The 22966-nt window shown below is 40.3% G+C and overlaps 1 protein-coding gene across 14 annotated transcripts in view; it reads left to right on the forward strand.

Annotated features, from left to right (window-relative positions):
- eps15l1a (epidermal growth factor receptor pathway substrate 15-like 1a) overlaps positions 1-22966 on the forward strand; it is a 395032-nt gene that overhangs the window by 140366 nt on the left and 231700 nt on the right. For 11 of the 14 annotated variants that reach the window (XR_015751883.1, XM_043720767.2, XM_087976202.1 and 8 more), the window contains 4 exons: positions 8407-8637; positions 10387-10541; positions 12288-12444; positions 16058-16120. Coding sequence is in view for 13 of the 14 variants with exons in the window: in XM_043720767.2 (XP_043576702.2) it covers positions 8407-8637; positions 10387-10541; positions 12288-12444; positions 16058-16120 (606 nt within the window). In the remaining variant the exon portion in view is untranslated. The remainder of the gene's footprint in view (positions 1-8406; positions 8638-10386; positions 10542-12287; positions 12445-16057; positions 16121-22966) is intronic. The other 3 variants (XM_043720772.2, XM_087976204.1, XM_043720773.2) reach the window with 1 other exon arrangement.

Raw genomic sequence — 22966 nt, forward strand, 5'->3', positions numbered from 1 at the left:
TCACATCAATGGTTTGGAAGCTATTGGGGAGAATTCTTAGGGTTAGGTTTTATATGCATTTGGGAAAGCATGACCTAATTAGGGACCGTCAACATAGCTTTGTGCGCACAGGTCATGTGTTACTAACTTGATTGAATTTTTTGAGGAGGTGACAAAGGTAGTTGATGAGGGTTTTGACAATGTTCCCCATGGTAGGCTACTTCAAAAAATACGGAGGTATGGCATTGAGGGTGAGTTGGAGGTTTGGATTAGGAATTGGCTGGCTGGAAGAAGACAGAGGGTAGTAGTAAAGGTTCATCTTGGAGTGCCATTACTAGCGGTGTTCCGCAAGGATCTGTTTTGGGACCATTGCTGTTTGTCATTTTTATAAATGACCTGGAGGAGGGGTTAGAAGGTTGGGTGAGCAAGTTTGCGGATGATACGAAAGTCGGAGGAGTTGTTGACAGTGAGGAAGGATGTGGCAGGTTACAGCGGGATATAGATAAGCTGCAGAACTGGGCAGAAAGGTGGCAAATGGAGTTCAATGTAGTCAAGTGTGAGGTGATTCACTTTGGTAAGAGTAACAAAAAGATGGGGTACTGGGCTAATGGTCGGATACTTGGTAGTGTGGATGAGCAGAGGGATCTTGGTGTCCATGTACACAGATCTTTGAAAGTTGCCACCCAGGTAAATAGTGCGGTGAAGAAGGCATATGGCGTACTGGCTTTTATTGGTAGAGGAATTTCGTTCCGGAGTCCTGAGATCATGTTGCAGTTGTATAAGACTCTGGTGCGGCCGCACCTGGAGTATTGTGTGCAGTTTTGGTCGCCATACTATAGGAAGGATGTGGAGGCACTGGAACGGGTGCAGAGGAGGTTTCCCAGGATGTTGCCTGGTATGGTAGGAAGATCGTATGAGGAAAGGCTGAGGCACTTGGGGTTGTTTTCATTGGAGAAAAGAAGGTTTAGGGGTGACTTGATAGAGGTGTACAAGATGATTAGGGGTTTAGATAGGGTTGACCGTGAGAACCTTTTTCCATGTATAGAGTCAGCTATTACGAGGGGGCATAGCTTTAAATTAAGGGGTGGTAGGTATAGGACAGATGTTAGGGGTAGGTTCTTTACTCAGCGAGTCGTGAGTTCATGGAATGCCCTGCCAGTAGCAGTGGTGGACTCTCCCTCATTATGGGCATTTAAGCGGGCATTGGATAGGCATATAGAGGATAGTGGGCTAGTGTAGGTTAGGTGGGCTTGGATCGGCGCAACATCGAGGGCCAAAGGGCCTGTACTGCGCTGTATTCTTCTATGTTCTAGGTTCTATGGTAGGTTCATCCAGAAGATTAAGATTAGATTAATTAGATTAGATTGCTTACAGTTTGGAAACAGGCCCTTTGGCCCAACAAGTCCACACCGACCCTCTGAAGAGCAACCCACCCTGACCCATTCCCTTACATTTACCCCTGCACCTAACACTATGGGCAATTTAACATGGCCAATTCGCCTAACCTGCATGTTTTTGGACTGTGGGAGGAAACCGGAGCACCCGGAGGAAACCCACGCAGACACGGGGAGAATGTGCAAACTCCACACAGACAGTTGCCTGAAGCGGGAATTGAACCCGGGTCCCTAGCGCTGTGAGTACAGGATCCATGGTGACTTGGCCTCGTGGATTGAGAATTGGCTTGCCCTTAGAAGGCAAAGGGTGGTCGTGGAAGGATTTTTTTCTGGCTGGAGGTCCATGATTAGTGGTGTTTCACAGGGATCTACACTGGGACCTCTGCTATTTGAGATAAATATAAATGGCTTGGATGAAAATGTAGGGGTGGATTAGTAAGTTTTTCACACAAAAATCGGTGGAGTTGAGGATACGTAGAAGATTGTCAAAGTATACAGCAGAATACAGATCAGTTGCAGATATGGGCAGAGGAATGGCAGGTGGAGTTTAATCCAGGCAAGTGTGAGGTGCTGTACTTCGGGAGATCAAATGTTAAGTAAAAGCATACAATTAATAGCAGGACCCTAAACAACATTGATGTCCAGATGGATCTTGAGGTTCAAGGCCATTGCTCCTTGAACGTGGGCCATGCAAATTGGGTGTAAAGAAAGCATATAGCATGCTTTCCTTTATTAGTTGGGGAATTAAGTACAAGACTCAGAATGTCAAGTTGCACCTTTCTAAGTCTTTGGTTAGGACATACTTGGAGTATTGCATTCAGTTCTGTGTTCTTATTACAGGAAGGATGTGGGGGCTTTTCAGAGAGGTTTACTAGGATGCTGCCGGGATTAGAGGGTATAAGCTTTAAGAACAGGCTAGAAAAACTCAGGTTGTTTTGTCTGGAATGGCGGAGCATGAGGGGGACTTGATAGAAATTTATAAAATCATGAGAAGTATCGATGGGGTTGACGGTAAGAATCTTTTTTCCAGAGTTGGGTTATCTAATACTAAGGGGCATGAATTAAAAGTGAGAGGGGGAAAGTGAGATGTGAGGAGAAAGTTGTTTTTACACCAAGAGTGGTAGGAGTCTGGAAGGCTTTGGGGTGGTGATGGAGGCAGATACATAGGGACTTTTGAAGGACTTTTTGATAAGCACGTGAAGGATGGAAGGATATGGACCAAGGGCAGGCAGAAAGGATTAGTTTAATTTGGCATCATGTTTCATACATCATGGCAAGGTTTGTAACTCGGGTTGAGGTTTAGGGTGTAGGTTTGCTCGCTGATCTGTAGCTTTGATATCCAGACGTTTCATTACCTGGCTAGGTAACATCATCAGTGGCGACCTCCAAGTGAAGCGAAGCTTTTGTCTCCTGCTTTCTATTTATGAACAGAAAGCAGGAGACAACCGCTTTGCTTCACTTGGAGGTCGCCACTGATGATGTTACCTCGCCAGGTAATGAAACGTCTGGATAGCAAATCTACAGCTCAGCGAGCAAACCTACACCCTAAACAACATCATGGGTTGAAGGGCTCATGCCTGTGCTGTACTGTTCTATGTTAGGAGGTGTAAATGGCAGAATGATGAACAGCTACCAACCTAAAGCAGAAACAAGAGAAAAAAAGACTAAAACCAAAACTTGCAAAGGAAAGGAAAGAAATGGAGCAGTGATTATGGCCTGAAATTGTTGAACTCAGTCTTGAAACTATAAGGTGCCTAACGGAAAAATGAGGTGTTGTTCCTTGATCTTGTTTGGAACACTATATGAGACTAAGGACAGACAGTATGCACACAAACAAGGTGCAGAAAGAAAATGACAGGTGACTGGAAGCTTGGGTCATGTTTGTGGACTGAAAAGTGGTGAACTAAGGAAGAAAAAATGTTGAAATAATTAGTTGAGTAACCGTAAGATTTGGATTAGAAGTAGATTATTCAGCCTATTGAGTCCAGTCTGCAAATCAGTGAAAAGGTGGCTGATCTGATAACCCTCAACTCCACTTTGCTGTCTTTTCCCGATGACCCTTGATTCCCTTAGTGATTAGGAATCTGCCTATCTCAGCCTTGAATATACTTAATGACCAGCCCTGTATAGTAAAGAATTCCACAGGTTCACTCCCTTCTGAGAGAAGAAATTCCAAACTAACTATCCCAAGCTACATGACCATTAAAATCACCATGATTAATTTTACTGCCCTAGTTACATGCCCCCATTATCTCCTGATTTATTCAGTGTTCCATTGATTAGCTACTGTTAGAGAGTCTATAGATGACTGCTACCGGTATCTTCTTTCCCTTTTTATTTGTTACTTCCACTCACAGGGATTCTATGTCTTCTCATCCAAGATTATTTATTTTTATCCTAGTTAAACCAACAATGCTACCCCACCACCCTTTTCTTCTCGTCTGCCCTCTCAGTAAGTCACATACTCCTGAATATTTAGTTTCTAGCTTATAACTATGTCTCTGTAATGGCTGTAAGATCACATTCATTAACCTGTATTGTCCTGTTGATTCATTTATTTTATTCTGAATACTGTGTATTCAAGTAAAGAGCCATTAATGTTGTATTTTTATCATTATTTCCCTTTGTTGACCCTATTTACCGCTGATAATCTATGTTTGTGTACACTGTCCCTTCCTTTCCCATTCTGGATGTTGTTATCCAAACAGCTGCCCTGTAACTTTGCTATAATCTCTTGCTTTGTAAGCCTCTCCCAACCCCCTCCCACCTCAAACTAATTGGTCTAAACCAGGATTCAGCAGGATATTGGCCCCCTGTTTGGTTCGAAAAGATGCCCACCTCACCAGAAAACCCTTCTACTCTAGTACTAGTTCTAGCGCCCATAAACTGAAACTCATTGTATCAATTCAATCTTTGAGCCATGCATTTACCTTCACTTTATTAACCCTGTGTATTTGTCCTGGCTCAGGTAGTAGTCCAAAGATTATTATCTTGGAAATTCTTTTTTTCTAATTTAGTGCCTATCTGCTCAAAATCTTTCAGCAAAACCTCCTTTCTAGTTCTACCAATATTGTTGGTACCAAATTGGATGTTGACGACTGGCTGTCTCCCCTCCCTCATCCTTAAGGCAGCACAGCCTTCAGAATGTGCACTCAGGGCTGCAGAGAATAGTTTCTATTCCCCCAAACTGAGCCATCCCCAGTCACAACTACATTCTTCTTTCCTTTCCCCACTTGAATGGCTCTCTGTACTAAGGTGATGTGGCCAATTTGCTTATTCTCAATGCAGTCCCCACTCTTATTCTCCCAGCTGCAAGAATATCATAACTGTTGGACAGTTGCAGATGCTGAGGCTTCTTAATTTTAATCCCTTAGGTTGTCATACCTGCCCCTGCAGTTACATTCCCTATCCTTGATCACAAACCTAATGAATTACCTAGTCTAAGGGGTGTGACTGCCCACTGGAGTACAGCGTCCAGGTAACCTTCCCCTTCCCAGATGTGGCACAATGTCTGCACCTCAAACTCTAGTTCCTCAGCTTTGAAGTTCCTTGAGTTGTAAACACTTACCGCAGATGTGTTCGCTCCAGATCACATTGGTATCCAGCAACTTCCATGTGTTACATCACCTGTCCTACCATCACTATTGTATTTGATTTAACTTATAAGTTAATTAATTGACATTCCCAGCTCATTAGTTCACTATAATTACATTTCATTTTTAACAATAAAAAAAGTCAAAAGAGAGAAGAGAAACATTGAAAACCAAAACACAGATTAAAGTCCTTAATTTTACTTTAAAAATCTAGAAACATTCACAAATCCTACTCAGCAGTAAGCATCTTTCTTTGCATGCACTGGTTTGGCATGTTACTGTGCAGTTGGTTGGCTTCTCAATCCATGTGTTTATCCTTCCCACTTTGGAGAATTTACTACATGCAGTAAATGTTAGTTAAAGTATCTCTGTTCACCTTTGCACCAATTTCCATTTTGAACCAAATTTCCAGTAGTGTACTTCGTAACTCACTCCGCCTTCATCTTACTAAGTTAAATTATTCAAAATAGTGTCTGTAATCTCTAATAGTTATCTATAATTATCACAGAGATCAGTGTTGACAGTTTTTGTAAATCAGATGTTATTTGCTTGAAGATGAAACATGTCACATTTGGAAAATTGCACTCTCACCCATCTTTGGTTTCCAGAATCCAGTATTGAGCAGGGCCCAAGTCAAGATTCCATCTTGCCACAGCAGCCCCTGTCCTTTCAAAATAAAATAGTCTGCTGCTACATCAGAGTGTAAATAGTACACTCCAACTCCAGTAAGAGTTGGTGTCACCAAAGACACAAACTCTTATTTCCTTCATTATGTTCTATGACTTATGAGTGTAATGGTCCCTCCTGACCACTCTTCCCTTTTTCTTCTCCCTGACCCCATCCCTCCTTCTAACCATGACCCTTGTTGTGTATTTGTTATCATAATACAGTACAATTCAAATTCCACCATCTGCCATGGCTGGATTTGAACCCAGGCGTCCAGAACATTACCTGAATCTCTGGATTAACAGTCCAGTGACAATAGTCCCCACTAAAATAAAGCAAAGAAATACCCATGCAGAAACACATGAACTGGAAGAAGGAAAGCATGCCAGCAGATCTCAGAGATGCCAGAATTTTTGTTTTAATTCATTCACAGAGTGAGAGTGTCACCAGCATTTATTGCCCATCCCTAATTGCCCAGAGAGCGGTTAAGAGTTGCATAAAGACCAGACCAGCTAAGGATGGCAGTTTCCTTCCCTAAAGGATATTAGTGAACCAGGTGGGTTTTTCCTGATAATTTGCAGTGGATTTGTGGTCACTATTAGACTCTTAATTCCAGATTTTTTTATTGAATTCAAATTCTATCATCTGCCATGGCTGGATTCAAACCCGGGTGTCCAGAGCTTTATCTGGATCTCTGGATTAACAGTCTAGTAACAATAACGTATGCCATCTCCTCCCCTAATTATGATGATCTTCAAAATGGAGATGTGACCTACTATGTTAACAACAGATGGGCTTACCACAGGTAAAGTCATTGTAAGGATCCCCTTCAGTTGCTTTCCCTCAGTAGCTAAGCGCTTCTACCGGAGTCTCCATACAGATTCCATCCATCAAGAAGAAGTGGACATGATCTTAACAGCAAGACACATCCAGAAAGGCAGAGAAGGAGCAGTGCACCTTTAGACATGGCCTCCTTCAACCTCCCAAAGGCTTTCAACTGAGAAGGATAATGGAGCATTCTCCCCATATTTAGATGACTGCAGAAATTTGTCACCGTCCTCGACATGCCACGATTCTCACCAGCTTCTCTAATACATTGGGGTCAGGCACAGTTTTGGAATTGCATATCGATGAAGCTTCCCACTGGAGTGGAGCTTCTCTACAGGATGAACAGGCAATTGTTCAACCTGTGCTAGCTCTGGTCTAGTACCAAGACCACCTGTTCCACCTATGGCAGGTTGCGAAGATCAATATTGGACTATTTCTTCTTAGGTTGTCCTCAAGGCTCAAAGGTGACTTCCTTTCAGTCCGCGTTGTGGGCCTTGAAATCACTAAATGGTTCAATGCTGGTTTTGCACACATCTCATAAGAACAGTTTACAATGGATTTGACAGCAGACTAAGCACTGTGGATGTCCTCTAGTTTCTGTTTATTGATTGTTACCAAGTTGACAGTCATTCACTGTTTCAGTAGATCTTTCTTTATAGGAATCTGGAGTCTAGCAACATTAAGTTTTTTGCAACAATCCTTCTGTTGACACTGCTGTCTTGGGGCAGAAAAAGGCTGAGTTAAGATTGTTTAATGTTTCAGATCAAGACACATCTACACCTTAGTTCTTTGAGCTGGCTGTTTTTTGCCCATCGTGTATCACTTTAAGCAAAGATATCAGTGTCATAGTGCTGAAATTCTGGAGTGACAATTGCAGTGTGATGTTCACGTTTGTCACTGTTGGGGCTATCCATGATGGTCTGAATGTTCCAAGTCCAAAACATCATTTTGCGGAATGGACAATGCTTGAAAGTAGGTTCTTATTATGGAATAGCGTTTGTATGCTGACGGTTACATGGTCCTTCCAGAGCAAGGCCTTTACCCATATTTGATATAATTGGAGAAAAAGTGTTATGAAGTTGAAGGTGTTAACTGTACCTTTAAGAGAGAGTGAAAGCTGTTTTGCAGGCAACTGTCATGTGATTGAATAGCAGTCTCGGAATGTACTGGAAAATTGAAAATATGTAACATTTGGCTGTGAAACAAATACCTGAGTTTGTCAACATAGCAACCATTTTCATTCAACCAATCAGTTTAAATTATTTCCCAGGATACTAAAACCCAATTGAATTTAAATTTATTGTTTTGGCAACCTTGAACCGATGAGACAATCCAATGTTAGGGGTATAAAGAAAGAGGTGTTTTGAGAGTTAGCCAGAGAGTGCAACCAACTACCATTGTCAGAGTAATTGCCAGCAAAACACTCAAGAAACATCTGTATAACAAAAGACTGAAGGTGACCCAGGGAGATCTTCAGCTGAAGGAAGAAAGACACCAACGACAGCCACTGGCTGGTTTTGAAATTAAGTTAATGTAATTTTAATAGGGCTTTCTTTTTGGAACAGTATATTGTTATAGAGTTGGAGGTAGATAACAAACTTTTAAGAGAAAGGAGGCTTATAGTTGTAAGTAGTTGTTGTTTAATGTCCACACTTTTAGAGTTAAAGAATAAATTGATATTTTTTCTTTAAATAGTGGAAATTGGGGACTTCTCTGTCACTCATACATGAACAGATTACGAGGCGAGGTGAGCTTTTCTGGCTGTTTGGTTTAATTAGCAGAGGGATTCACTGCCATGTCGTAACAAAAGGTCTTTTGCACAGGCGTGGACCAACAAACAGACATTATTTCTGTACACCTTCCCCATCCTGGGAACACGCAGAACTCTTTCTGCTGCTAAAATATTGACACAGACTGTGACTAACCCGTTACTGTTCTATTTGCAGGCGATGCATCTCGTTTATAGAGCTTTGGAAAAAGAGCCAGTTCCGTCTGTTTTGCCAATTTCACTTCTGCCACCGTCCAAGAGAAAGAAACAAGGACCAACACTTGCTGGCTCTGTACCAGTGCTACCTGCCAGCCCTCCACCGAAAGATAGCCTGCGATCGACTCCTTCACATGGCAGTATTAACAGCCTAAATAGTGCTGGCAGCATCTCTCCAAAACATATTAAACAGGTGATGAGCCAAGAATTTCACTTGCATGTTCTTAAGATAGCTTGTATTGTCGTGGCTCAGTCCTTGGTAAGAGAATATATGTAGGCTAGACTACTGCAAGGGAAGCTTAGCCATTTGCATATTTTATCTCTTTTTCTGTACAACCCCCCTGCAACATACACACATCCATCCCCTCAAACTCGTCATTCCAAAATATGGTGAGGGTTGGAATCTTTATTTTTCAATAGTTGCCTCTATAATCCTTGTGATGCAAGTCCTGGACATTGGGTCTTAGTGTAGTAATTTTACATGCTGCTTTTCTTCACATGCTTTTTTGGCTGGTAATAATTACCGTAATTTCTTAACTCTTATTCGGCCCTAAGTTACTCTCCATTTTTGTTGTGTAACTTCTGTCTTCTATCATGAAGACATAGAACAGTACAGTACAGGCCATTCAGCCTTCGATGTTGAGCCGACAGACACAAAAAAATTTGTTCAATGTCTCTGTGATTTCCTCATTCCTCATGATTATTTCTCCTTATCTATACTTCAGCTACTCTCCCTTTATATAATTGTAAAAGCTTTTACAATTTGTTTCTGTAGTCCCAACTGATTTACTTTTGCATTCTATATTTTCCCCACTTTATCAAGTTTTGGTGATTCATTGCTGCAATCTACACCACTTTCAAACCTCAAACTTACTACTGTACTTTGCAACATTGAGGTTTTACTTTTATTCTGATACCATCCTTAAACTCCTTCGTAAGGTGGGGATTGATCTTTTTTGCTGAGCTTTTGTTTTCAGAAGCAACCCTGGGTGAAGATCCTTAATTTCTGTAGAAGCAATTACCAGAACCAGACTGTGCACATAATATTGTTCTATAAGTCTAAAATTAGTGCTTTATGGTGCAGCGTTACAAAAAAGTACTAGTGCAGGTTTTAAATCCACATGGTTTTGAACTGGATGACTCCTATACATGTACATTTGACTATCTTTCATTCTAGTTATCACTCTCATTGCAAATACAGAAATTGATCAGATATTACAGTAAGTTGTCCTCTTAGTTAAAAATCACACAACGCTAGGTGATAGTCTAACAGGTTTATTTGGAAGCACTGGCTTTCAGAACGCTGCTCCTTCATCACGTGGTTGTGGAGAATAAGATTGTAAGACACAGAATTTATTGGAAAAGTTTACAGTGTGATGTAACTGAAATTATATATTGAGGAATTATATATTGTGGCACAGACAGCCTCACAGGGAAACTCACACCTTCAATGCGTTATCTGGGCGGATATGACACCAATTGGTCAAGTTCACTTGAGAACGTAACTTTAAAAAAAGGTTCTGGAATTTACATATGAAAGAACTGAAACCAGCATGGTCATTCTAAAAGATGAGATACTTAAACAATCTACGTCTTTTTCAATATATAATTTCAGTTACATCACACTGTAAACTTTTGTGATAAGTTCTGTGTCTTACAATCTTATTCTCCACATCCACCTGATGAAGGAACAGCACTCCAAAAGCTAGTGCTTTCAAATAAACCTGTTGGATTATAACCTGGTGTTGTGTGATTTTTAACTTTGTACACCCCAGTCCAATACCGGCATCTCCAAATCATGTCCTCTTAGTTGTTTCACATCAGATTTGGTTGAGGAATGGATCAGGTAACTGTTCTACTTGGTGCTCTGATTTGTGATCCTCCATGCTTTTGTCCCTTAATTTTCAATTGCAATGACCTGGAAACAATCTTTTTATTGCAGCCAGTTAACTGGGTTGTGCCATCAAATGACAAAATGCGGTATGATGACATCTTCCTCAAAATAGATTTAGATATGGATGGGTATGTCAGTGGCTTGGAAGTCAAAGATATCTTCATGCAATCGGCACTTCATCAGAACATCCTGGCTCATATATGGTAAGAGCTTTACAATTTACAGACTGAGTGTCCTAGCTTATTTCTAGTATGAAAGTGTTTCTAGTATTTGGGTCATCTTAGTTCATCTGTGCTAAATAGACGTTATCTGAAGATTCCCCTGCACTCCTTTGGCATGATCTTCTACCAAATGTCTTGTGCAGATAATTGCACTGCGTAAAGTTTAAAAAAAAATCAACCTTACCGTCAGCAGATTTCAGTTATCTCCTTAACTGCCTCTGACTTACAACTTTGGTGACTTCTAAATATGATGAACTGAATTCAGTGGGTCAGTATGCTAATATCATGAGACTGCCATTATTTTGGAACAACAGCACAATGTCCTTACACAAGTGCAGCAAACATCAGAGTGTTGATATTTTCTGAGCCAGAAAGTGGTGAGTTATGAATGGCTGATTGTGTGACACACATATCACACTGTTCGAAACCAAAGCAGATTCTGACAAAAGATCAAGGTATCTTCAGGTAACTGACTTCTCAATCAGTGATGGCATTTTACTAATGGATTGAACTGGAGTAGGTATTCAGCTCCTTGAGTCTGTTATTCCACTTAGTTTGCAGCTAATCTATATCTTAACTTGTCGAACTGTCTTGTTTCCCTAACCATCAATAATCTTGTCTTCTCCCATTCAGTGAGTTTTGATATTTTTCAAAACCCTTAATTCAATTGCTTTTTTGTGAGACAAGCCAAATTTCCACTAACCTTTGTGTATTTGCATTTTATCATCATCCAATTGCATTGCTGCAATTATAATGTGATGCCGTCTTGTTCTGGATTGGCCACACCAGAGGAAATCATTTCAATCCAGCTTTTTGTATTAACCTATTTTCCTAATTAACCTATTCAGAGATGTGATTGCACACCTCTCGAGCAGCTGGGACTTGAACTGAGACCTCTCAGTCTGGATGTAGGGACATTGCCACTATGCCACAAGAGGGCCCCAAGAACCTGAACCTTGGACCCTCAGATTAAAAGTCTGATGTTCTACTGTCAGGGCTTGCCGCTGTATCTACCTTATGGACTCTCTCAATCATCTTAAAAAACTGAATTAGATTGCTCCATAAGCTCTTGAGTTTGACAAGAGCTTGCCCATGAGATAAAATGTTGATTTAATGAAGTTGCGTATATTGACTGTACAGATGCTGTGTCGCATCTGCATGTCAAATATTTCAAGTGGACAGTCTGCACTTAGTCAAAAGCAAATTGATAAGCTGAAAATAGTCTGATAAAATTGATCTAATATTTTGTTATAAAGAAGTCCACTGAATAGAAATGTACTATACTACTACATTGTGTTGGTTTTATCATGTAATCGTGGCCATAAATTGGTTTGATCCTCAGTGCCCATTGATTTTTTTTTTAATAGATGTCCCGATCTGAGGCTTGCAGTGATCCTTCAGCTGCCAGGAGGTTGTTGTCAGCAACTCAACAGCAACTCTCCAATTCTTATACTTGCTTTTGTGAGGAGATACTAATGCATAGCTGTGCAGCTGAGCCAGGAATCATTTTCAGATGGTTTCTTTACCTTGTCTCCAGTCACCTGCTATACGTTCCTTACTGCAGACTGTGACTGGGTTGTTTACCTCTCCATCAAATTATACTGCTGATGTGTTGACATGTATCTTCCTTTAATAGTTTGTTATTATATTAAGCATAGCAGATGAGATGGTTTTGCTGCAGTTGCAGTACTGAACCTTCATTTTACTTAGTAAACTATTTCCCAACAGGGCACTGGCCGACACAAAACAGATAGGGAAACTGAACAGGGAACAGTTTGCTTTAGCAATGTATCTGATTCAGCAGAAGGTCAGCAAAGGAATTGACCCTCCACAGATGCTTACTCCTGAAATGGTACCACCATCAGAGAGGACTACGCCAGTATCAGTAAGTACTTGACACAACTCCAACTCTACTAGAATTATGAGCTTCACTTAGCTTTACACCAGTCTGGGCTGGTCATCCTAATATTTGGCCAGCAGCTGTGGAACTGTACTGACCAAAATATCAGGAGAGTGGGGCGCAGGGTAAGAAAATTGGTGGGAAGAAAACTAGGCCTGTTGATCTATGTAGCAATTATTGTATTGACCTCCCCATCTTCTGGTTAGATTGCAGAGTGAGACATTAATTCAGCATGAAGTATCAAGACATAAGACTGAACCGCAGTTGTTTAATAGTGAGCCACTAAATGTCACCACTAGGCTTTCAGTGACATGCGGGTGGCAGGTTCAGTATTCACTTGGACTATGGAAGACAATAATTAAAGTATACCGTTTGTTCTTTCAGTTAGAGGGTGTACTTAAGCAACATTTTATCCCAACTTCCTTTCTTGTGCATATTATTCCTTTGTTGATAAAGCTAAGGATCTTGTCAGTTACTAATCCCTTTGTTAAGAGCCTTCTTAACTTGTCTGACCATTTTCAAAGGCTTTTTGCGTACAGACCCAGATTTCTTTGTTCTTTATCCCTTTTAAAATTGTACCACGTATCCCAGACAACCTATTCCCATTTTTACTGACACAAACTTATCACTTAGCACTCCCCTGTTAATGTTTCATCTGTATATGCCTTCCCATTTCACCACTTCCTGAAGTCTATTATTGTCCACTGCATTTTGTGCTACCATACCAAGTTTTAAAAGCACCTGCAAACTTAGTTATGTTTTTCTTCTTGCCTAATCCATCAGGATTGAGCATGCATTGCTTCTATTCAGTTATGATGTGTTCTATAATCTGTTAAGTGTAGTGCATGCTCTGCACATCTACCACATGCAGGGCGGGTGATGTTTGAAGGGTTGGGTGTTTGTGCATACTCTGAGGTGAAGTTGAATCATCAGAATGTTCTCCATGAAGAATCTTGATGTGAGTGTTGCCTTCGCGATTGACTCTTCTCCATGTTGGTTAGTCACACATCAGGAGTTGTTGGAGTTGTTTGACCTCTTCGGAGTGCTTTGTGCACATGCCTAAAATATTTCCACTATTCTACGGGGAGTCTAGTGCCACAATTGAGTTTTCCATTGAGTAATTGCTAGCTGGATCCAGTGTCAGGCACACAAATGACATATTGTGCTCAGTGAATTTGAGTGATTAACGCCAACATGGTGGACAAGTTGGCTTGAGAGAAGATGCTTTTATTGAACTGCCATCTGTCCACCAGATTTTAAGGTTTTTACAAAAACACTGCCTGTACTTCACTTTGTGCTTTGAGTTGACTGCTGTGGGTTATCCCAGTCTCCAAAGCCTATGGGAGCATGGGTAGTTCTCTCCTAGTCTTCAAAAACACTTTTCCACAGTTGGCTGAAGGCTGAGCTGGTATTTTCTTAGCTATGAAAAATTCTGTTGTCTGTGTCTGCATTCTGTTTACATTTTTCAGGATTTTGCTGCTGATCTTAATAAATGGAACATAAGACTTATGTTGGCCATTTGGTCCTTGGACCACCTTCCTCTATTCTGTAGGATCAAGGCCTGTCTGGGGGTTGTGTTTGCACCCCTTAACCCTTGACTCCTTTATTTATCAAGAATCTCATTCAGCCTTGAATATATTTAAAGACCCAGCCTTCCGTCCCTTCTGAGGAAGAGAATTGGAGACGAGAATTCGACATTCTAACAATCCACTGAGACAAGACAAAATCTCCTAACCTCTGCCTTAACATGGAGGGCAGTATCTTAAACTATGCCCTAAAACTTTAGTCTCATCACAAGAAGCCTCTTCTGCCTGTCCACCCGATGTAGTCCTCTTGAAGCCTTTAATGCTTCAATAAGATTGCCTCCTGTTCGTCTAAATTCTAAAGGGAATAGATGTAATCTGTTCAACTTGTCTTCGTGAAAGAGAATCCTTTCATCCTTGGAATTGAACTTAATTGAACTATTTCTCAAGCAATTTTATCTTTTTTTCTAATCATGAGACCAAAACTGCATACTCCAGATGTAGTCCCATCAAAGCTCTGTACAGTTGCAGTGAATGCTTTTATATTCCACTTCCCTTGAACTAAATTGCAGCATTCCATTTGTCTTGTCACTTGCTGTACCTTCCTACTAACACTGTTATCCGTACATCAGGATTCCCAGATCCCTCTGTTCCACTGAAATCTGCAGTCTTTCAATGATTTAATGGTATACTACTTTTTGTTTCTTCTTGTCAAAGTGGATAAGCTCACATTTGTTCACAATACACCCCATCTGCCAACTTTTGTCCATTCACTTAAGGATTTGTTTGTCTCCTGCTTGGAGATTGGGCAAGGTCAGTGTGGAATCCCTCCTTGGCCCCATCTGTTGCCTTAAATGTTCCAAAGTGCATGCTGATCTCCTCTGTGTTGAACTGTGCAGTCATGACGTGTTTGTTTAACTCACATTGTGAGTAACTGAGGTGCCAAAAAAGTTAATTGTTTGATGGCAAACCTGCAATGTGAACGCAGGTCCTCAGGAAGACCCTTTCAGAGCAAAGTGCACCCATTGCCTTGCAACTTTAGTTGGTTCCCTCCTTGATGTCACATCTCATTTGGAATGGCACAAGAGGTGCCAGAGTTTCCAAGCTATGATGATGAAATTGAGATCGACCATGAGGTCCTGACTTTCCCATCCCCAACTTAATTAAAAACATTAGATGATGCCTACACGAGAATTTAAACTTAAAGCACAGGTGGGCGGCATGGTGGCACAATGGTTAGCACTGCTGCCTCACAGCGCCAGACATCCGGGTTCAATTCCCGCCTCAGGCGACTGACTGTGTGGAGTTTGCACGTTCTCCCCGTGTCTGCGTGGGTTTCCTCCAGGTGCTCCGGTTTCCTCCCACAGTCCAAAGATGTGCAGGTCAGGTGAATTGGCCATGCTAAATTGCCTGTATTGTTAGGTAAGGGATAAATGTAAGGGTCTGGGTGGGTTGCGCTTCGGCGGGGCGGTGTGGACTTGTTGGGCCGAAGGGCCTGTTTCCACACTGTAATGTAATCTAATGTAATGTAATCTAATCACAGGGTGCAGCCTGTTGTAAAGTTAACCTCGGAAACTCATATCAAGTCAAGACCACTGTCTTTGTCCTTTTGCCTTGCTTCCTTCTTTCACCTTTGGGATTAGGAGAGCAAAGCTTCTCTACTGTGATGGTGCTTGATAAAGAGCCTGCCACTTAATTCTAGATGATTACATGCACTTAGTGACCATTTTGAAAATAAGGATAGCTTAGATCAGTCCCCAAAGTGTCATTAATTTACACATTTCCACTGTGTTTGATTTAGCTCAGCAAATTTGTGTCAATAGATTGCTGATGTAAATTGCATAAATTGAAGAAATCACAAGCAGATTCAATTGCTTCTAGATGATGTTCATTTTACAGAGGTTTTTATATTTTACCCAAGTTTGATATTTTACTGTCCACTTGATCATGCTGAATTTGACCAAGTTAAGATCTTTTTTTTCTCGAAGTGAGCTCAGTGCCAAAACTCTTGATGTTTTTACGATAACAATCTTTGCATGTATCTGTGGACCTACTTTATTCCTTTCTCTCTATAGAGCCTCTCAGGCTACATGACTCCTGTTGGGCCTGAGATTTCGCAACTAACAGAAATGAGGCGTGTGAGTAATTTGTTGTGAACATAGTATCAGGGCTGTCTGCTTTAAACATTTGCTAACCATTGCCTTTTGCACATTGCTTGAAATGTGTCTGTTGTGAGTCTGTGCATGTTAAATGTTAACAAACTCATGAGTGATCTGGTCACTACCAGCTATATGGGTATAATCTTGTATATGGGTTAAATTTTGGTTTTGACAAATAACACTCAGTTTCGTGGCTAAATGAAAGGATGCTTTTGAATTGCAAAATAAATACAGATCTCATTGCATTAATATTTAAATAGATAGTTGCTTATATCAGTGGAAAAAAAACTATTTTCATTGAAATAAATTTTAAAGTTATTGGTTTTCTCATATTAAGTATTTCACTTATTTTGTTCAGGTACAGTTGTATTCACTCACCAGTTCATGCTGCCTTTAATTTTAGATTTAGATTTTGGTGCACTGAAATCAATGATTTAAATTGAGATAGTAATATTGCTGACAATTTTGATTAGTTTTTTTGTGGACGTGTATAATTAGATTAATTTAGTGCTTTTTCACATAATACGTATGTGTATATCAATACAGTCTCAGGTCTTCACTGCAGGAGTTCCTCTGGGTAGGTCCTATGCCAAACTATCCTCAGTTCCTTCACCAGTGACCTTCCCTCCATGATAAGGCCATAAATGGGGACATTTGCTAATGATTTCACAGTATTCAGGAACATTCTAAATTCCTCAGCTATGTAAGCAGTCTGTCCAAATGCAACAAGACCTGGACAAAATTCAGTTCTTGGGCTGATAAGTACCAAACAACATAGGTGCGAGACAAATGCCAGGCAATGACTATCTCAAACAAGAAAGTCTTCCCTTGGCATTACTATCACCCTGTCCCCCTTATAAACATCTTGAGAGTTACCATTGACCAGAAACTGAACTGTGGAAACATTAAGTCTCCAAGTGTAGGTCAAACACTGGAAATTATGTGGCGAATGACTTACCCCTGACTCCCAAAGCTTGTCTGTCGTCCACAAGACATAAGCCAGGATTGTGTTAACTTAGTGTCTACTGGACTGAATGAGTATGGCCCCGAACTAAATCAGAAGCTTAACACCATTCAAGATGGAGTGATCTGCTTGATTGACAGCCACTTAAACATTCACACCCTCCACCATTGATAGACAGTAGTAACAGTCTGTGCCAAATACAAGATTGTACAAGAGCAATTCATCAAGGCTCCTTTGACAACATCATCAACACTAAATGCATGGGAATTCAACCATATGATCATTCCTCCCAAGCCACACACCATCTTGGATTGGAATAATATTGGGTCAAAATCCTGCAAAGCCTTCCTAGCAACACTATATATGGATTGCAGCATTTTAGGAAGGCAGCTTACCACTAGCTTTTCGAGTCCACTTGGGGATGGTAACAAAAGCTGGCCTAGTCAGCGATGCCATGTCCACTGAGAATAAAGAGAAGCTCTTCATGTTTACAGAAATCGCACATGATAATCATTATGTCTCATCCTCCTCACTCTCCTGTACTACCAGTGTGTTGATAACCTCTCTGAAGGTGTATCTGTCCTCATGTTCAGTGCAATAACGGTTTTTACCAGAGCCACTGTATCAATTGAGGAGAAAGTGAGGTCTGCAGATGCTGGAGATCAGAGCTGAAAATGTGTTGCTGGAAAAGCACAGCAGGTCAGGCAGCATCCAGGGAACAGGAGAATCGACGTTTCGGGCATAAGCCCTTCTTCAGGAAGGGCTTATGCTCGAAACGTTGATTCTCCTGTTCCCTGGATGCTGCCTGACCTGCTGTGCTTTTCCAGCAACACATTTTCACCACTGTATCAATTGTCATGTTATTATTTTGTCTGGATATAATATGTCACATATCAGGGAGAGGTGGAACTTAAAACTAGACCTTTTGGCTCAGAGGCAGGGATGACAGTTGTCGTGTATAGTGGATAAATAGTGTCATGTGCAGCAGAAATTCATTATAATCAGCATTTTTGAACTAAATGTTGACCCTCTACTATCAGTGATTTCTTGTTATGGGTTCCAATCGCTGTTCTTGTTGAAGAATGTTAATGGAGGAATATGCTCTGCCAGTACTGCTGATTGAAGCTATGTAAAACCATCTTAATAGTGTCTCTCAACTTCTATTACAACTTTCTATTCCTTTAGACAATCTTTTGTTGCACATATATTGAAAGTAGATGAGATGTAACCAGCTGTGCTGTTCTATGGATTTCAGTCAACAATGATCTGATGGAATGGTAAAGCAGATCCTAAGGGCTCAATGAGGGCTCAAGGACTCTGTAAGTAAAGTTTATTTTGCCAAACAAAATACCTTGTCTAGGTACGCAGTGTGAGAAAGGGTATCAAAGTTCTTATTGGAAGGATGTTGTGAAACTTGAAAGGGTTCAGAAAGATTTACAAGGATGTTGCCTGGGTTGGAGAATTTGAGCTATAAGGAGAGGCTGAATAGGACTGTTTTCCCTGGAGGCTGAGGACTTTATAAAATCATGAAGGGTAAATACATAAGGTCTTTTCCTTGCAGTCCGGGATTCCAGAACTAGAGGGCAAAGGTTTAGGGTGAGACAGGAAAAATTTGAAAGGGATGTAAAGAACAGCATTTTCACGCAGAGGGTGGTACGTGTATGGAATGAACTACCAGGAGAAGTAGTGGAGGCTGGTATAATTACAGCATTTAAAACGCATCTGGATGGGTATATGAATAGGAAGGGTTTAGAGGGATATGGGCCAAGTGCTGGCAAATGAAACTAAATTAGGTTAGGATAGGATATCTGGTCAGCATGGATGAGTTGGACATCTGTATGATTCTATTACTCTTTTTTATACTAATGCTGTTTGAACCTATGAGGTGCCCACGATATATTTACAATTTATCATCTGCCATTTTCATGTACTTATGATAACTCTCCTCCTATCAAATTGTATGAATGATATCAAGCAAACACTTCGTTTGTGGGTGAGCTGAATAAAGCCTCAAGTCAGAGCCTTTCCATTTCAGATATTGCAGAGCTACTCTGTAGTAAAATGTTAACTTCTACAGTGAGGCAAAATTGTGAGGAACAATTTGGACCAATCCTAACTATCATGTCTATTTTTGTTGTAGTTTCCCACAATAATGCAAAGTTTTAGTGAAAACCTGAATATCACTAGTGGACCAATGTGAATGGGTCAGATTTTGTACCCAGATATATCACTGCACCATTAAGCCCAGATGCCTTTATGTATAAACAGGGAGCCACAGCTTTGTGTGTGTGTGTGTGTGTGTGAGATCAAGTATATATTTTCAACATATAAAGGAAAGAATTGAGTAGTTTTCAGTCTAGATCTGTTTTATAATTAGTTGCATTTATAAATGAGTCATTAATTTTTATTTAGTGAATGCTCTACTACGTTACTACTCTATTGTTATAATGTGAGATATTTACAAATTGCATTGAGGTATAACCAGAATTACAGCAGAATGAGGAGGCTTGAGATGCTTATTGGATTTACGTACTGAGGTGCCTCTGCATGGATACCTGAATTTGCTTGTATCAATGCTTACTGTTGCTTGGCTGTACAATTCAAACCAACGTTTCAAAATGCTAAAGCATGTAAAATTCAGTCCAAAGCACGTGGCTGTTTGTGTCCTAGTTTACGATAAGCACTAAAAAAAAAAGTTTTGATTTCAGAGGTTTATTAATGATCCATTGCAGCTTGTGTGTTCTCTGGATCCTGGTTTTCAGCAGAATGTGAGCTCAAATTAAAGTCAATGTTGATAAAACGTAGTCTCAAAGGTCAGCTTGGCCATGTCACTTGAATTCAGCTTGACCCTGAATTCACAGCAACATGTAAAAGTACTGGTGTTCCCTGAGGGGAATTAAAAATGTAATGCCATGATTTGGCTGACAATGCCACAGTTCATAGAGGGTTTGTTTGGAATGTTAGATTTAAAAAATCCTCAGCAATTTCATTTTATAGGGACAAATGTATTTTCCCAGCTTTCCTTTTTTTTGGGGCTTCCTTTAGCTGAACACTACTGTTGGCTTACAGAGCATATTGTATATATGAAATCTCTGAAACTGCTGATTTGATAAGTAAAGGGGGTGTTATTTTAATAAAACTAAGCCATATAGCAGGAGATTATTAACAATAGTATGCCTTTGCTGGCTCACTAAAATATCTGCTGTACTCTCATACCCATGCTCTTGACAAGGCAGTGCAAATGTTTTCATTCTATGTAAGTATATAACTTTATTTCTGAAAGTACTATTCTACCACTTTTTCAGCCAGTGCATTTCAATCTCAAAGTCTTGCTGAGTAAAAGGAATTTCTGCTTGTCTCTCTCTCTCTGGCCTTTGTGTCAATAATTTTAAAATCCATGTCAGGTTTTCTCCATTTTTGCTGTATTAAGATCCCTTATTAATGTTTTAACTGCTCACACATCATGAATATAACAATTTGCCTGGAAGATTGTGGCAATTTTGAGGGATGATTGTGTAACCTCTGTGCTTTATGTATTCTCATACCTCTGTTCCTGCATTCTTTTTTCTCATTCATGAACTTACATTTTTGCTCTTGAATTGAATTTTATTTCCAAATTTGCTTTTAAGCTACAGTTAGTTTCCTATTTCACAAGTGAATGTCAATAGAGGCCTGAACTTGCCAAGTTCTACTTTCTAAATCAGAGGCGCGCTGCAAGCAGTGGTATTGGATTGCTTTGTAGGAGTGGCATTAATGTCCAACTTTGTCTTGGAGAATCAGCGTTGTGATGGGATTGCCATTTCTTGATATAAGCACTGAACTGTGTGACTTTCTTTGATGAGGTGACCCTATCCCCTGCTGCCAAGGCTTACCTTCACTGATGCCATGCCAAACTTTGCTGCTGAGATGCTCATAATTAAAAGATAAATTGGAGCTGGTATGACAACAAAATGGGGAGTAGAATAGTGCTGATTGCCATAAGAAAATACCCCTTGTCATAAGCAACTACGCAGGACTGATTCCCCCATCTGGCTTAATGTAAGTAGTCCAAACAGAGACCAAGGTTAAACAGAGTTGCATCTGCAATAATTTGCATTGGTGTGAGCATCAAGGAACTGAGGCTGAAAGGCAGACTGTTCACTGACTTAAAGTATTCCTTATGATATTAGGATATTGATTTATCAGACTTATATGCCTCTAATGCATGAAAAATATGTACAGTGAGCAAAGTATGGGGCAATTTTAATGACCAGCATATTTTTGTGGTATCTGTTATGTGTTTATTAATCCTTTCTGTTAGATGTTTCTTTTGCAAAATACTAATTAGTTTTTAAAATCACTAGCAGTCATTGCACTAAATTGGAATTTTAAATGGAGTAGGTGACCGGGAGTCTTTTTTGGCGGTGCCTCACTGGTTTCAGTCCAGATGAAAACGTAGTTGCAACTGTACCAAACCATTGAGTTTTTTGCTCTTTTCTGTTGTTTTCTGGAACTGTAAAGTGACACCTGGATGCAGTTCCACAAATGTTCATCACTGTGTATCTTGCATTCTTTATTCAAGCTTTGACATTGTGTTGAGTTTGGGGTGGGGTGAGGGGGCTCTCATTACATCTGAACAAAATCTCTTTTTAACCTGTTGTTACAACTTGAGGACTTTAGAACTTTCTGAGTAGCCATTGAAGTGAGAATATTCTGATTTATTTAATTTCTTGGTGATTGGGAGTGCTTGTACAAACAATAGCTAGTCTATTTCCATTTCAGAGCAACATGTCACAGATCAAGACTAACTGGCTGTTCCATTGGGTAGTTGGATATGCCCAGCATGCACACTTCTCCTAATTCTTGCCACATCATTGTTAAACAATCTCTGGCACTGTGTTTCCTTCTCCCCACCCAACCCTCCTTGATGCCACGTCAATGCAGTATCTCCTGCCAAGTTTTTATTAGATCGTCATGAACCAGGAGCTGAATAGAACTAACTGTGATGTCACAACAGTGGCTGTAGAATAGAAACTATCTGCCTCTGTCAAGAACTCACATTCTGAAGGCCTCTGCACCATTTACAAGGCTCAAGTCAGAATTGTGACAAAATGTTCACCACTAGTTTGGATGGTTCAGTCACAACACTGACTCAGTCCCAATGCCATTTGTGGCATTGGAATTCAGTTGATTGATGCATGTACCACTGAGCTCAATATATAGACATTGCCATGGTGAATGCACTTGTTAATAATTTGACAGTTAGCATCCAGACTTTTAGATTTTAAACCCTGCAGGTTTAACCTGTGGCAATGCCTTGACCACCCGAAGTCCACTTGCCAACCAATCAGAACAGCTCTCCTGCACAGTGTAACTGTTAGCTTCGCCCTTTATTAATATTCTTGTGAATTATCCTGATGAGTGCAGGCCAAAAGCTTTGACAAAATATGTCTTTTTCAGCAATACTCAAATACTAGTTTCCAACAAATGCTCATTATTTCTGTTTCCTTCTCCAAAGATGCTGCCAGACCACCTGAGCTTCTCCAGCAGCTTCTGTTTATATTCCTTATTCTCTCTAGACTCTTGGATCACTTCTTTTGGGAGATTTTCTCTAACTTCCTCAGTGAAGGCAGGCAGAAAGTAATAAGTTAACTTCTCTATTCCCAATTATAAATTGTTGTGGCTCTGCCTGTAACGGACTCTCAATTATTTAAGCAAAATATTTCCTTTTTACATATCTGTGGAAGCTCTTGCAGTTTGTTTTTTATTTGCTAGTTTAAATTTGTTTTATATTTTCTCTTTGTCAGTTTCTTGGTCTTCCTTTGTTAAATTCTAAATTACTCCCTATTCTCAGGTTGACTACCATTTCTGGTCCGGTATCA

The sequence above is a fragment of the Chiloscyllium plagiosum genome, unplaced genomic scaffold (genome assembly GCF_037043375.1).
Source record: "Chiloscyllium plagiosum isolate Xiang-an unplaced genomic scaffold, Cpla_swu_hap1 HiC_scaffold_28, whole genome shotgun sequence".
NCBI lineage: Eukaryota > Metazoa > Chordata > Chondrichthyes > Orectolobiformes > Hemiscylliidae > Chiloscyllium > Chiloscyllium plagiosum.